General features: G+C 34.7%; 1 protein-coding gene across 6 annotated transcripts in view; it reads right to left on the minus strand.

The window, feature by feature from the left end:
- Nucleotides 1–2870: 2870 nt before the first annotated feature.
- The window catches only part of LOC124081583 (phosphorylase b kinase regulatory subunit alpha, skeletal muscle isoform), a gene marked incomplete at its 3' end in the record, with an annotated part of 99925 nt that continues 85412 nt past the window's right edge, over nt 2871–17383 (minus strand). For 3 of the 6 annotated variants that reach the window (XM_046427800.2, XM_046427804.2, XM_046427806.2), the window contains 4 exon segments: nt 2871–3041; nt 14413–14463; nt 16141–16179; nt 16303–16418. In XM_046427800.2, coding sequence (XP_046283756.1) covers nt 2871–3041; nt 14413–14463; nt 16141–16179; nt 16303–16418 — 377 coding nt within the window. 6 annotated transcript variants of the gene reach the window in all.

The following is a 17383-nucleotide window of genomic DNA, read 5'->3' on the forward strand; positions in this document are numbered from 1 at the left end:
GGGCTCAGTTCCGGGAGCTGGAATTCTGCTTCTTGGTGCTTCGTGTTTGCTCTGATATTAGCAGGGTCCAAGAAGCAGCCTCCGCAGGCTCCGCAGCCCGGAGCCAGGGCGGTTCCGGGACGGTTCCGGGAGCCGGAACTCGGCCGCCCCGCGCTCCGTGTTCACTCCGATAAGATCAGATTTTAAGAAGCCCCCAGGCGCTGAACCCTAGCAATCTGTCTGCAAGCCGCAGGCGAATTGCAGCCTGAAATTACCTGTTCTATGGCTGAATGAGCTGCGGTCAGTCAAAAACAGGTGTGGTGACGTCAGTTTACCAACATGGTGGCTGCTGGCCTCCTCTGTGGTCTGACCGGTGTGGAGAACCGAGATGGACCGCTTCCTTCCCCGTCTCGAACCCAGAATTCAGCCCTGAGTGCGGTGCTTGCGCGTCTGGCAGAAACTGCAGCGCTGTAACCCTGCGTCTCTATCCCAGCGCGCCTTGCAGACTCTAGCCGCGGGGCGATTTGCTTAATAAGCAGTGTTACCCTCCATGCGACAAACCTCTCGACACTTTGTATTTCTAAGTGCGTTTCAAGGGTTTTTGCTGTGTGATCACAGGTCAGTAAGAGGTCCCACAGCCCCACATGGCCTTGTCGTGGGATCATGAGTACTAGGTACCAAGATGCAGGACTGGACTACAAAAGACCAAGGTTCATCCTCTACTTAGGGATGAAAGATGGGTAGGGAAGATCTGCATTTTGGGAAACACTAGCAACCTTCCTACCCAACAAATATTGAGAGAGACTACCTGGGAGTATATCAAGCTACATCCCAGAACCATCACAAAGAGACCTTTAGAAAGATTTTTAGGTTGCAGGATAAACTTAAGATATGCATTTATCAAACAGGTTACATTACTACGTGTTCTAGTTAGGCATCCTATATCCCCATCAGTACTCTTATCCTGCCCTTCTTTTTTCCATAGTACTTATATCTTTCAACATTCTCGGTACTCATTTACTGTATTTATTATTTATTGTTTCTTTCTAGGACAATGTAAATTTTATAAGAACAATGATTGTTGTCTTTTTTTGTAGGAACACATAGAACAGTGTCTGTTAAAGATAAAATATCATTACTATAATATTTACAAATATTATAAAAATATATAATAAATATTTATCATGTATTATTATATTTCTAACAATAAATATTATATTTATCATTATATTATATTAATGATATTTTATTTGTTATAGAAAACATAATGAATATAATAACATATAATAAATATATTATATATTTAAATAAATAAATACAAATTATCATATTTATTATGTATTTTATAATTTTATAAATATCATATTAATTATATTTTATCTTTTCTATCACCTATAACTATCAATTTTAATTATTAAAAAGTAATGGGGATTAATGATTTACAATTATAGTCTCTAGATAATTCAAAATGCTATATATGAAACAACCACAGAAAAAGATTCCAAGCCAAGAGATTTGCTGACTCCAGTAGACACATCCATCTTTTATTTCATATACCAAATAATACTGTTTGTACAGAGAATTGTTGCCCTTCAAACATGTATGCAAAATTATTTTGTTACATTCAGATTCTTAAAGGGATGGATCTGAAAAACAGGATATGTCTTTTGCCTCCTATGTTGGGATCCCAAGTTCAGATTTTTATTTTGCTATAAAATTCCCAACATCCCCAATCCTATTTAAGTGTTCTTTCTTTTCTAATTCTTATAGGCTTGTAGTTAGGCATCTTTATTAGAAACTTCTTTTGCCTTGCATCATAGCTGCTTTTTAAGATACCTATAGATTCAACTACTCAATGACAATGGACAGATAATTTACGTGATTATTACATGGTATCTGGGGCAGAATTGTACCTAATACATGTCTGCTAAGTTGAATTGCCATAATCCATGCATAATTGGAGAGAGAAAATGCATATCTGTCATCACTGTGTGAAAGGAGTAAGGTGGAAAGAGAACAAGTTCTATGTATTCTTTGAAAAGGAGATTGCCAGAGCCAATAATCTGAGGAATCAGCTTTCACCTTTTCAAAAAAAAAAAAAAATCACCTCATCCTGTCTCTGGAAAAATAACAGTGTGCTGAGGAGAAAGACACCACTGAAGGTTTTGAAGTTCTGGATAAAGTATTCTTCAGATCCTTATCAAGGGCAAGAAGCAAAAAGTGGCACCTGAGACACTTGAATAAAAACTATGAATTAGTATAGTAGTCTTTCTGGCCTTCTAAAATTATCACCATCAAAATGGTGTGATGTACAATTATATATCTTTGGTATAATGGACCTCTGAAAGATAAACAAATATTGATCACACCAAGAGTCTTTGGACTACTAACATCTTTATAATTTTGTATTTGTTTAGTAGTTTTTATTCAAGAAAAAATGTAGGTAAGCGATCCTTACACAAACTCCCCAGATGCAGTACTTGTTTTACCACAGTGATATGTACTTACAAAAGAGCACACAGTTGTAAATACCATTTCCAGTTCACCATAGCTACAAAGTAAGTGAGGTCTTTATTATTAAATCATTTGGCTAGCAGCAAATGTATCACAACGTCCCATAACATGCTACTAGAGCCCAAAGCAGAGAAGTCATGATTTTAAAACTACTTTAGAAACATCATTGCAACAATAATATAAAGAGACTAAATTTTTATAATGCCACAGTATAAATTCAACTGTTTCATTTTTATCTTTTCTCTTAGGTTTTGTCCATCTGAACATATGATATTCACATAATTACAGTGACATTATAGTTATGTCATATCTTAGTCAATAAGACCAAGGATTTCAAGAGGGAAAATAAGGAGACATCAGCAATGTATTATGCTTACCTTCTGTAAAACTTTCCAAACTTTTTGATAAAATCCAACTGGGACTCTATTCAGGGCTCCATCCAACCTTCTCCGGCGTTGCCATTGACCTTGACGACTATCTCTAGTTGTCTGCTGACCAAATGCACTAGCAAAGGACCCACTATTTGGAGTATTACAGGTCCCAGGGGACTTGGAAGAAGAGAAAGAAAAAACATAAATCAGAAGTGATCTCTATTTCTCTGATAAAGTATTACAACACAGTGAACAATAAAAAATCTGCCAAATTTTATGCCACATATTATGTAATATAGCTATGATAAAGAGGTAACAGGGAAGCTAATAGACATCTATATAGTTAGTAGTGCTGTAAATTTGAAGAATCCTTTTAGAACACAATCTGATGTTATGTACAAAAAAGAAGAACCTTACAAATACTGATGAATAGAACATTGTTAGCTATCTCTTTACCTGGTTATCTCTTAAATTTCCAACTGGTCTATAGTTTTGTTTATTGCTCTTATGAGCCATAACACAAGCCTCAGTAAATTTAAAAGGATTAAAATCCAAGCACCACAATATAATTTAATTAGAAATCAGTTAAAGGAAGAAATTCAGGAAATTAACAAATATATTATAATTAAAGAACACACTCCTGAGTAACCAATGTATTAAGGAAAAAAATCAGAAGAAAAATTGGAAGATGAATGAAAACAAAAACACAACATACAAAAACGTATGTGGTATAGTTAAAATGGTGCTTAAAGAGATATTTATGTTTTAAATGCTTGCATTAAAAAGAACTGAATCTCAAATCAATAACCAAACCTATCTTCAGAAAAAAATTGAACAGAAATAAAGCAGAAGGAAGGACATAGTAAAGATTCAAGTGAAAAGAAATGAAGTAGAGAATAAAAAAATAAAAGAGAAAAAATAATGAAATCTAAATTTGTTTCTATGAAAATATCAATGAATAGAAAAATCATTAGGTAGATGAACTGAAAAAGAAGAAATAGATGACATCAATTCCAACCTCACATAAATGAAAAGAATCATAAGAACATATTATTAGCAGCCATGTGCTAACAATTAATCACATAACCTAGATGAAATGGACAAATTCCTAGAAAGAACAAACTACCTAAACTGCTTTAAAAAAACAAAATCTAAATCAATTCATAAGATCAGATTAATAAGACCAACAATTCCTACAAAGAAAAGCCCTAGTACAGATAGCTTCACTGATTAATCTATAAAACATTTAAAGACAAATCAATACCAGTCCTTTTTCTTTCTTCCTAGTATCTGGGGTTGAACCCTGGTCATTTTTTAATGCTATGCAAGTGTTCTGTTATTGAGCTATAACTGTGCCCTTTTAATTTTTTATTTTGAGACTGGGTCTTGCTAAACTGCCCAGGCTGGCTTTGAACTTTGAAATTTTTTAAATTCTCCTGCCTTAGCATCTCTAGCAGCTGGGATTACAGGTATGTGCAACCATGTCTGGCTTAGCACTAGTTCTTTTTGAAATGTTAAAATCATGCATTATAGTTATACATAACAGTGGGTTTCATTTTGACATAATCATACATGCTTGGAATATAATTCATTCCATTTCATTCTTCATACTTTACTTCTTCTTTCTCTCCCCTCTCCCATACCTCCTCCCCATTGCCATTTCTACTGGTCTTCCTTCTATGTGTTTATTGTTTCTTTAATTGATGCTTTATAGGTATTCAGAAAGGTTAAATTCATTGTAATATATTCATATATGTACATAGCTTAATTTGGTCAATTTCATTCTGCAGTTCCTCCCTTTTCCCATCCCTCCTCCCTCCCTCTTTATCCCCTTTACTTCATTGAAATCCCTTCTATTTTCATGGGATTTTCCTCCCCAGCCCTGCCTTTTTACCCCTTTATTTTGGTCTAGCTTCTTCATATGAGAGAAAACATTTAATCCTTGACTTTCTGAGTCCGGCTTATTTCACTTAGCTCAATGTTCTCCACTTCTATCCATTTACCAGCAAATGCCATAATTTCATTCTTCTTTATGGCTAAGGGAAACTTCATTATTAATATCAGTTCTTTATAATCACTTCCAAAAAAGAGGAAGGAACACATCCCAACTAATTCTATGAGACTAGTATTATCCCAATACCAAAACCAGCCAAAGACATCACAAATAAAGAAAACTGCAGTCTGATACCCTTTACAAATATAGATAAAAGAATGTTCAACAAGATGGGTATGGTGGTACCCTCCTATGATCCCAGCTATTTGGAGAGATGAGGCAGGAGGAATGCAAGTTAGAGGCCAGCCTTAGCAAATAAAAGATAAAAAAAGAGCCAGGGATGTAGAACACCCTTGTATTCAATCCCCAGTACTGCAAACAAACTAACAAACACCAAATGCTAGCAAACTGAGTTTTGTGATATATTAAAAGGATTGCACACTATAATGAAGTAGGATTTATTCTATCAGTTCAAGGTTTTTAAAATATCTAAACATTAATAAAAAACACCATCTGAACAGATGAAGAAAAAGCATTTGACAAAATTTGATATGCCTTCCTGAAAAAAAAAAAAAAACACTTAACAAACTAGGAAAAGAAAGGAATTTCCTCAATCTAACAAAAAGTTACATTTTGTATTCTCTGAAAATGAACACTAATAAAGACTGATACTTTCCCCTCTTAAGATAAGGATGCCAAATCTCACCACTACTATTCAGCATTGTAGTGGAGGTTCTAGACAGGACAATTAAGCAAGAAAAGAAGTAACATTATTTCTATTTACAGATAACATAATCTTGTATCTAGAAAATACTAAGTAACTCCTTAAACGTAACTACAACTAATAAATAATTTCAGTAAAGTTGTATGATTTCAGATCAACAAAAATCAATTATATTTTACTTGAATAGATGTTCCACTAAAGAATATATGTAAATGGTCCACAGGTATATCAAAAGATACCCAACACAGAAAAATCATTAGAGTAGAGGGAAGAGAATGGGGGAGAGAAGAGGAGGGGAGGAAAAGGGAAGGTACCAGGGACTGAAATAGAGCAAATTATATTCCATGCTTTTATAATTATGTCAAAATGAATCCTAATATTTATGTAACTAAAAGAATAATAAAATAAATAAGAAATTTAAAGAACTAAATTGTAAATTTAGTTTTTAAATGATAAAAAGGTGCTAAACATCACTTATTATCATGGAAATGCAAATCAACCCACAATCCACCCCTTCGTGTTCAAAACACTAGGCAAACTAGGGAGAGTAGGAACATACCTCAACATTGTAAAAGCTATCTATGCTAAATCTAAGGTCAACATCATTCTAAATGGAGAAAAAAAGAAAGTATTCCCTCTGAGAACTGGAATAAAACAAGGATGTCCTCTTTCACCAATTTTATTCAACACCATCCTTGAAACTCTAGCCAGAGCAATTAGAGAGAAGAAAGAAGTTAAAGGGATATAAATTGGAAAAGAAGAACTCAAACTATCACTATTTGCTTACAACATGATTCTATATTTAGAAGATCCAAAAAATTCCACCAGAAAACTTCTAGAACTAATAAATGAATTCATCAACATAGCAGGATATAAAATTAACACCCATAAATCAAATGTGTTCCTATACATCAGTGATGAAACCACTGGAAGAGAAATTAGGAAAACTACCCCATTCACAATAGCCTCAAAAAATAAAATACTTGGGAATCAACCTAACAAAAGAGGTGAAAGACCTCTACAATGAAAACTATAGAACACTAAAGAAAGAAACTGAAGAAGATCTTAGAAGATGGAAAGATTGCCCATGCTCTTGGATAGGCAGAATTAACATTGTCAAAATGCCCATACTACCAAAAGCATTATACAGATTTAATGTAATTCCTATTAAAATCTCAATGATATTCTACATAGAAATAGAAAGAGCAATCATGAAATTCATTTGGAAAAATAGGAGACCCAGAATAGTCAAAGCAATCCTTAGCAAGAAGAATGAAGTATGAGGCATCACAATACGAGACCTTAAATTATTCTACAGAGCCATAGTAACAAAAACAATATGGTATTGGCACCAAAACAGACATATAGACCAATGGTACAGAAAAGAAGACACAGAGACAAATCCATATAAATACAGTTATGTCATACTAGACAAAGGTGCCAAAAACATACATTGGAGAAAAGATATCCTCTTCAACAAATGGTGCTGGGAAAACTGGAAATCCATATGTAGCAAAATGAAATTAAACCCCTATCTCTCACCCTGCACAAAACTCAACTCAAAGTGGATCAAAGACTTAAGCACTAGAACACAGACCCTGTGCCTAATAAAAGAAAAAGTAGGCCCAAATCTCCATGTCAGCTTAGGAAGTGACTTCTTAATAAGACTCCTAAAGCACAAGAAGTAAAATCAAGAATCAATAAATGGGATAGAATCAAACTAAAAAGCTTCTTCTCAGCAAACAAGACAATCAATAACATGAAAAAGAGCCTAGGAATTGGAGAAAAATCATTATCACATGCACCTCAGAGAGTATTAATCTCCAGGATCTGTAAAAACTCAACACCAAAAAACAATTAATCTAATCAATAAGTTGGCTAAGGAACTGAACACTTCACAGAGAAAAAAATACAATCAATCCACAAATATATGAAAAAAAATGTTCACTATCTCTACATATTAGAAAAATGCAAATCAAAACTACACTGAGATTCCACCTCACTCAAGTCAGAATGCAATTATCAAGAATAAATGTTGGGAAGGATGTGGGGAATAATAAATGCAACAATAAATGTTGGGAATGATGTGGGGAATAAGATACACTCATACATTGTAAAAGCTATCTATGCTAAACCTAAGGTCAACATCATTCTAAATGGAAAAAAAAAGAAAGCATTCCCTCTGAGAACTGGAATAAAACAAGGATGTCCTCTTTCACCACTTTTATTCAACATCATCATCATACATTGCTGGTGTGACTGCAAATTGGTGCAACCACTATGGAAAGAAGTATGGAGATTCCTCAGAAAACTTGGAATGGAACCACCATTTGACCCAGTTATCCCACTCCTTGGTTATAGCCAAAGGACTTAAAATCAGCATACTACAGTGACACAGCCACATCAATGTTTACAGCAGATCAATTCACTATAGCTAAACTATGGAACCAACAGAGGTGCCATTCAACAGATGAATGGAAGAAACTGTGAATATTATTCAGCCTTAAAGAAGAATGAAATTGTGGCATTTGCCAGTAAATGGATAGCACTGGAGAATACCCTGCTAAGTGAAATAAGCCAATCCCCCCAAAACAAGGCAGAATATTTTCTCTGATATGTGGATGCTAATTCACAATAAGGGTGGGGGGGCTAAGGAAGAACAGAGGTACTTTGGATTAGGCAGAGGGGACTGCAGGGAGGGGAGGGGCAGTGGGGGTAGGAAGGATAGTAGAATGAATTGGACATTATTACCCTATGTGCATATATGATTACACGACTGGTGTAACTCTTCATTGTGTACAACTAGAAGAATGAGAAGTTATACTCCATTTATGTATGATATGTCAAAATGCATTCTACTGTTATGTATACTTAAATACAACAAATTTTCTAAAAAGGCTTATTTAGGATGGACATTTTCTTTTTTTAACTTTTTTTACTAGTTGTTGATGAATTTATTTTATTTTATTTATTTATTTGTATGTTGTGCTGAGAATTGAACCCAGTGCCTCACACATGCTAGGCAAGCACTCTACCACTGAGCCATAATCCCAGCCCCTAGGGTGGATATTTTTTATAAGAGAAAAGATTACAAATATTGGTGTGAATGTGAATAAACTGGAACTCTGTATACAATTGTGAGCCACTATGGAAAAGAGTATTGAAATTCCTCAAAAAAATTAAAAACAGAACTATAATTCTACTTCTGAGTATTTATCCAAAAGAACTGAAATCAGAATCTTTTTTAAAAATAAGAGAATATCCTTATTTTGGAGGTGCTGGGGATCAAACCCAGGACCCTACACATACCAGGAAAGCACTCAACCACTGAGTCACATCCCCAGCCTGAAATTAGGATCTTGAAAATATACTTGTATTCCTATGTGCAATGTAGCATTCATTATTCACAATAGCCAAGATATTAAAAAATCTAAATGTCTATCACAGATGAATGGTGGAAATATGTGTTATATGTTAGCCTTATAAAAAAGAACATCTTACAGTATACAAAGGACACTATGCTAAATCAAATAAGATATTCACAAAAGGACAAATACTGTATGATTTTAGTTACATAAACTATCTAAAATAGCCAGACTCATAGAAGCAGAGAGTAGTATGACGGTTGCCAGGTGGTGGGGAAAATAGGGACTTGCTATTCAATAGGCATAAAGTTTCCATTTATACAATTGAATGAATTAACAGAGATGTACTGTACACCATCATGACTAAATCAATGATAGCATATTACATAGTTACATTTTTTAAAGGATAAATCTCATGTTTAAATGTTCTTATTTTAATTACAACAATCAACTATATTCCTAAATAGTAGCTATCAGCAATCCAAAAATAAAATTAACAATTCCATTTAAAATGGCATAAAAAAAATAAAATACTTGGAAGTAAATTTAACAAAGGAAGTGCAGTATTTACCATGAAAGCTATAAAATATGTTGAAAGAAATTAGGCATTTAAATAAATGGAAAAAAATACATGTTCATGGATCAGAACACTTAACACTTTCAAGATGTCAATTCTCCCAAAATTGATCTACAGATTGAACACAATTCCTATCAAAGTCACAGCTTATTTCTTTGTAGAAATTAATTAACTGCTCTAACATTCATATATAAATCCAAGGGACCTAGGATAGTTAATACAATCTTTAAGACTGAAGTCAGAGGACTCATACTTCTCAATTTCAAAACTGTGTCATACTGGTATAGGATATACTAGTATATTCCATACTACAGACGAATGGAATAGAATTTGGAATTCAGAAGTCAGTCATTATAGTATGGTAAATAAATTTTCAACAAAGGTGCCAAGAGAATTAAATGGGAGAAGACAGTCTTTTCAATAAGATGTGCTGGAACAATTGAATATCCATATGCCAAAGAATGAATGGACCCTTACCTCACACCATACACAAAAATAAATCCAATTGCATCATTGAGCTGTAAAAGAGTTAACAGAGCAGGGGCTGAGGTTGTGGCTCAGTGGTAGAGTGCTTGCCTAGCACATATAAGGCACTGGGTTTGATCCTCAGCACCATATAAAAATAAATAAATTTTTTTTCTTTTTATATTTTTAATTTTTTATTGTGGGTTGTTCAAAACATTACAAATTTCTTGACATATCATATTCCACACTTTGATTCAAGTGGGTTATGAACTCCCACCTTCACCCCATACACAGATTGCAGAATCACATCAGTTACACATCCATTGATTTACATATTGCCATACTAGTGTCTGTTGTGCTCCGCTGCCTTTCCCATCCTCCACCCTCCCCCCTCCCCACCTCTCCCCTCCCCTCCCCTCCTCTCTTTCTACCCCCTCCACTGTATAACCCTGAGGGTCTCCTTCCATTACCATGCAATTTCCCTTCTCTCTCCCTTTCCCTCCCACCTCTCATCCCTGTTAAATGTTAATCTTCTTCTCCTGCTCTTCGTCCCTACTCTGATCTTAGTTACTCTCCTTATATCCAAGAAGACATTTGGCATTTGTTTTTTAGGGATTGGCTAGCTTCACTTAGCATAATCTGCTCTAATGCCATCCATTTCCCTGTAAATTCTATGATTTTGTCATTTTTTAATGCAGAGTAATACTCCATTGTGTATAAATGCCACATTTTTTTTATCCATTCGTCTATTGAAGGGCATCTAGGTTGGTTCCACAGTCTTGCTATTGTGAACTGTGCTGCTATGAACATCGATGTAGCAGTGTCCCTGTAGCATGCTCTTTTTAGGTCTTTAGGGAATAGACCAAGAAGGGGAATAGCTGGGTCAAATGGTGGCTCCATTCCCAGCTTTCCAAGAAATCTCCATACTGCTTTCCAAATTGGCTGCACCAATTTGCAGTCCCACCAGCAATGAACAAGTGTACCCTTTTCCCCACATCCTCGCCAGCACTTGTTGTTGTTTGACTTCATAATGGCTGCCAATCTTACTGGAGTGAGATGGTATCTTAGGGTGGTTTTGATTTGCATTTCTCTGACAGCTAGAGATGGTGAGCATTTTTTCATGTACTTGTTGATTGACTGTATGTCCTCCTCTGAGAAGTGTCTGTTCAGGTCCTTGGCCCATTTGTTGATTGGGTTGTTTACAGGGAGATAGAGGTTATAAAAAACAAACAAACAGAAATCCTAGAAATGCAGGAAGCAATAAACCAACTTAAAAACTCAATGGAGAATACTACCAGCAGAGTAGAACACTTAGAAGATAGAACATCAGACAATGAAGACAAAGTATTTCAACTGGAAAAGAACATAGACAGCTCAGCAAGACTGTTAAGAAACCATGAGCAGAACATCCAAGAAATATGGGATAACATTAAGAGACCAAACTTAAGAGTCATTGGGATACAGGAAGGTACAGAGCTCCAAACCAAAGGAATGTGCCTAACTGTGCAAACATTATAGTTTATGTTGAACACCTGCTTTCCTTTTGGAAGTACCAGACAGAGGCTATTTTATATGACCAGCCTCCAATAAAGACCCTGGGTACATTCTTTAATGAGCTTCTTTGGCTGGGAACATTTCACACATGCTGTCAAAATCTGATGCAGAGGGAATTAAGTGCATCCTGTATGACTCCACTGGGAGAATATTCTGGAAGCTGTGCCTGTTCTCCCTGGAATTTACCCAGTGTACCTTCTTTCTTTGCTGACTTTGCTTTGCACTCTTTTGCTGTAATAAATCATACTTATGAGTATATGCTGATTTCTGAGTTCTCCTAGTAAATCACCAAACCTGGGGGTGGTCTTGGGGAGTCCCCTATCTCAATATAATCACAGACCTAAATGTAAGAGCTAAAATAATAAAACTATCAGAACAAAAAAGTAGAACTAAATTTTTGCAACCTTGGATTAGTTAAAACCTTCTCAGATATGACACCAAAACCAAAGAAACAAAAGAAAAAAAAATAGATAAATTGAACTTTGTCAATATTAAAAAGAACATCATTAAGAGAGGCAATCCTCAAAGTGGGAGCAAATACTTACAAATCACATATGATATAAGGGAACTGTATCCAGAATACATAAAAAATATTTGTAAACCAACAATAAAAGAAATAACCCAATTAAAAATGGGCAAAGGATTTGAACAGCCATTCTTCCAAAGCAGATAATCAAACAGCCAATAGGTTCATGAAAAAGTGCTCTGTATTACTAGCCACCAGGGAAATGCAAGTCAAAACCACAATGAGATACTGCTTCATACACTAAGATGGCTATAATAAAAAAGACAGTTATAAGGGTTGGTGAGGATGTGATGAAGTTAGAACCCTAAACATTGCTAATGGGAGTGTAAAATAGTACAGCCCCTTTAGAAAAGTTTGCCAGTTCCTCAGAATGCCAAACATATTTACCATATGATCCAGCACTTATATTCCTAAATATACATTCAAGAGAAATGAAAATATGTCTGCATTAACTTGTACATGAAGATTCAGAACAGCAATATTCATTTGTGTTTATTTATTTATGTTTGCAGTGTTGGAGATTGTTATGGTTTAAATGTGGTGTCTCCCAAAAACTCATGTGTAAGGCAATGAAAGGTTTGGAGGATAGATGATTGGGTTATAGCCTTATCCTAGTGGGTGTATTAATCCCTAATGGGATTAACTGAGTGGTAACTGGAGACAGGTGGGGTGTGGTGGGAGGAAGTGGCTCATTGGGGGCGTGGCTGGCGAGTGGAGTCTCTGGCTAGTGGAGTCTCTCTCATGATTTGAGCTGCTTCCCTCTGTCACACTCTCCCACCTGATGTTCAGCCTCACCTTTAGCCCAGAGGAATGGAGCCAGCCTTCTGTGGACTAAGACCTCTGAAACCGTGAGCCCTCAAATAACTTTTTTCTCCCCTACAATTATTTTGGTCAGATCCTTTAGTCACAGCAGCAAAAAAGCTGACTAAAAGAGGGATCAAACCCAGGGCCTCTCCTATGCCAGGCAAGTTCTCTACCAATGAGCCACATCCCTAGTATAGCCCTATTCATAATATCCAAAAAGTGGAAACAATTCAGATGTCTATCAACTGATGAATGAATAAACAAATTGTGGTATATCAGTACTATAGGATATTATTTTGTAATAAAAAGGAATGAATTGTTGATAGGTACTACAACATGAAGAGTTTTGAAAAAAATGATACCAAATAAAGGATGAAATACACTGGCAAAAGTGGTTGACAGTTGAGATTCAGAAATATAGAATAAAAGATAACAGATATTTCCTGAGAAAAGAGCTTCTCATATTTTAATTGTCTAAATCACCAACTATTGCTATGTAAAAAAGAAATGTGCCCTGAAACATTTCTATTGACAAGTGACTATCACACAAATCTGTCAAGTAGATGAACTACCATTTAATTAGTTTTCATTGTATTATCTCTACCACCAAATCCTAGGCTGAATATAGTGGGGTCGAACCAGAAGGATATGTATCTGATACAGTAAAATTCAGACTGTCAATAGTTTGAGTTTTTAAATAAAATTATCTTCTATGTCTCTATCCTCTATTAATATGGATATGACAGAGTTGGCTAATTCATTACATTCATTATAGGGTATTTGGTTGAGGTAAACTGAAATATTGTTTCCAAAAATTTTCCACTTTTTGTTTGGCTGTCATCTGGTCTAAATATCTTTAGTCTGTGAGATCTGAAATCACAGCCCTTTAGGAAGCACTGATTTAAATAGAAGAAATTGAATTAAAGATCAGTCTTCCTAAACTATAAGTTTCATGAAGGCAAGGACCACATCCATTTTGTTTACTATCAAATATCTAGTGGTTGACACAAAATTTGCACTCAAATAACATTTACTAAATGAATTAATGCTTAGAAGAACACAAAACTAGCCAGGTGGTTTTGAGATTGAAAAGTGCATCAGAGTCACCTACAGAGCTTATTAAAATGCAGAGTGCTAGGCCTCACCTCCAGCACTTTCAGTCTTTCTGGTTCATTAAGTGTGGGATGGAGACAAAGAATTGACATTTTAAGTGAGTTTCTAGGTGATGCTGATGCTGCCTAGTATGCTGCCTGGTGCATAGTAAGCATGTAATAGGTTACATTAGTTGAAAGAATAAATTAATAAATATTTAACAAATACTTTAAAATTTGCATTTGTTTTCAGAAGTGGAAAAGAAGTTGAAAATGAACTTTCTTTCCGGCCTTATTGGGAAAGAATCAGAACCCCTGCTAATATGAAGTTGCTTTATACTTATTTTAGTTCTTGAGCATTTTTTCTTTTTCATACAATGTATATGTCATGATTTATATAACAGATATTCAAAGCATTTGTGAATGGAATATAATATAACAGCAGTTACCAGAAAAGACGGTGACATCATATCTATACCCGAGAGATGACCACCATTGGGCTACGGAAAAAAAAAAAATTAAGAAAATAAAATTTTTAAAGGAATGAGGTAAGGCAACCAGTACTTGCAGTTTTAGAAGTTTTTAGTAGAGTAAAAGTATGAGTCATTCAAGTAACTAGCCAGCCATATTATCATTAAAAAGCTGATGAAATACGTTTATTCTAGATGTCATAGTAAAGAGTGAAATAAATAAAACTACCTTAAAAATGTTTTTGCCCAGAAGAGGGCATTAGTGAGCGCAGAGGAAAGGACTTAGAACAATACTAATAGGCAGGTGAAGATGGAAATCATTATTTAGAAATAAGAAAGTAATGAAAATTTAGGGCTCTCAGTCCTCCAAAATTTTAGTTCCAATGATTTTTGACTCAATTAAAGTCCTATAGATAGTGGATATGCAGGTTTAAAAAAACTAAATGAAGTTGCTGAGTTGACCAAGTCTTAATATCATATTAATCTAGCTGGGAACATGGACTTCAAGTTCTAAATATAAGATTAACTTGTAAGTAATATTATGTGACTATAAACAACTATACAAATTTTAGCCAATCACTCAAACAAAATAAGGATCATTAACCACCAACATCAGTCTAGCTATTCAGTTATTGAATATTATTCTTTCCCCTTTCAAATAGGAAAATGCTCAGATTACCCATATTATCTGGGAAAAATTATGTAATTTTAAACACAAAGCTCTTTCATATTCCATTCTTGCCCTGGCATAAATATGAATGTCTGAGGGCATTTGATAAGTCTACTCAAATTAAGTTTATTTGAAATTAAACTTCAGGCATTGCTTCATTCTCCTCTTAAATGGTTTCCAATTACCTTTTTAAAAGAAAACAAACAAAATCTCCATTTCACCTCTCCTCTTCTGGGTGTGTTTTAATGCAGTAAGTTATCATAATTCTACTTTGAAAGCAGGAATAGTAAGTTTTAAGCTTTTCATAACAAGTGCTTCTAGAAGGGACCAAATCAGTACCATTTCAACTTCTAGATCTTGAAATCAAATGATTTCCCAAAGTTTTTAAAAATAAGCTATGGAAGTCCATGTTAATTATTTCTTTGTAGAATATAATAGCTCATCTATTATCACCTGCTAGGAAAAGTGAGAGGCTACAATATGGTGTATTGTGACTCCCACCAATTCCCAGATGGATTTAGATGATTTTCCTCTGTATATCTAGAGTACCCTTCATATACCTCTGTTGTGGCAGTGGTAAAGGTCTAGTTTGGGGATAAAAACCTGAAAATTATTTATATATTTATTCATTTTTTGTGGTGCTGGGCATTGAACACAGGGCCTTGCACGTGCTAGGCCTAAAGATAATTTTTTTTAAAATAAAGCCTTTACTTAATCTGATGTTCTAATATCTATTCTTAGAAGTAAGACATCCAAGTCAAGCTTTATAAAGAAAATTAATTCCAAATCAATCCTAATAAGAGGAACTTGGAATTTCAATTTCTTGCTTTTCAATGCAACTTATTTTCCTCCTAAAGTTAGAGAAGTAGTTTGGTTCAGAAAAAGGAAAAAAACTATTTATAAATTATTGTTATAAAGGAGGTTCAAACAACCAACTCCATGGCTTGTTATTATTTGTAAAAAGGCCATGAGCTCATGCATGTTATACAGAACTAAAGACAAGTTAAAGTATGTTAAAGGATCCCTAGTTGTTTCACCTGACTCTCAGTTGAGATAGACAGTCTACGAAATTCCACCTGAAAAATAAATGTCTCAAATTATACTTAGGATATAAAACATCATAAATGATTCCAACAAAGTCTGATTCCAAAAGATTGTTCTTGACAACATCCCACCTAATCTCCCAGGTAGTATCTCACCTGTTTTATCTCACTTTTTAACTGCATGATCCCAGTTCGTTCTGTTTTGGTTGCTCCAACAGCACCAATCTCATGGATAGAAATAGCAGGACTGACATTTGAATCAGTGGGACGAACTATATACAATAAGGAATTAGAAATAAAGAATGATCAGGTTCATTTTCTCCTCTCCCATGTTAAAAAGGCTTAGATGTATGTCCTTCTTTTATTTTTAACTTAATTTTTTAAAAACTCAATGAGTATAACCTTGCTACTTAAATTATGGTCCATGGACCAGCAGCATCAGTATTATTTAGGAGCTTGGTAGAAGACTCTCTGGTCCCACTTCAGACCCACTGAATCAGAATCCACATTAAAGTAAGATCCCCATCCTGACATACACTGCTTTCTTTCTTTTGCCACTATAAGTTCTGGCCATCCATCCATCTGATTTTATATATATTTGTTATCCTAAGCTTAAGAGCTGAACATGCGAGGTAACCCATTTCATTAGCTCTGCTTCTTTACATATGCAACACCAAATAATGTTGCTGAAACCAAAAGTGCAGGCTGGGTTTAGTGCTTGCTGTAGGCACTCACTAAAATACCACATCAAAACCTATTTCATATACAATTAAAATATATTAATCACAAACTTAAAAAGTGCAGGAAGAAGACTAGTTTTTGATGGACTCCTAGACATATTAGAATTTAAGGTTGAAAAGGACACACTTAGATATACAGTAGCATCTATCCACATACATACACACTCCAAACACTGTAAGTGCTACTGAATTTATTGGCAATTAGAATACAAAAAGTTTCAGATAATTTGGATTGTTAGTTGTCCTAGAGACTTAGGATAATGTAAGGGAATGGTCAAAGTAGTTAAAATGAAATATGATAGTAATGAATCCACTTAGTCAATATATCATTTAAGGGAAAAATTGAGACACAGTGTTTTTCAAATATTATTGCAAATGATAGCTTTGCTTTTAATTGTTTTATAAGTGGAGTTCTATTTATTTGGGGCAAAATGGGAGAACTAGAAATTCATATTCAGCAAAATGAAAATGAACCTCTATCTCTCACCATGCACAAA

The sequence above is a fragment of the Marmota monax genome, unplaced genomic scaffold, assembly GCF_021218885.2.
Source record: "Marmota monax isolate L192 unplaced genomic scaffold, Marmota_monax_Labrador192_F-V1.1 WCK01_AAM20220418_F8-fsc00647, whole genome shotgun sequence".
Taxonomy (NCBI): Eukaryota; Metazoa; Chordata; class Mammalia; order Rodentia; family Sciuridae; genus Marmota; species Marmota monax.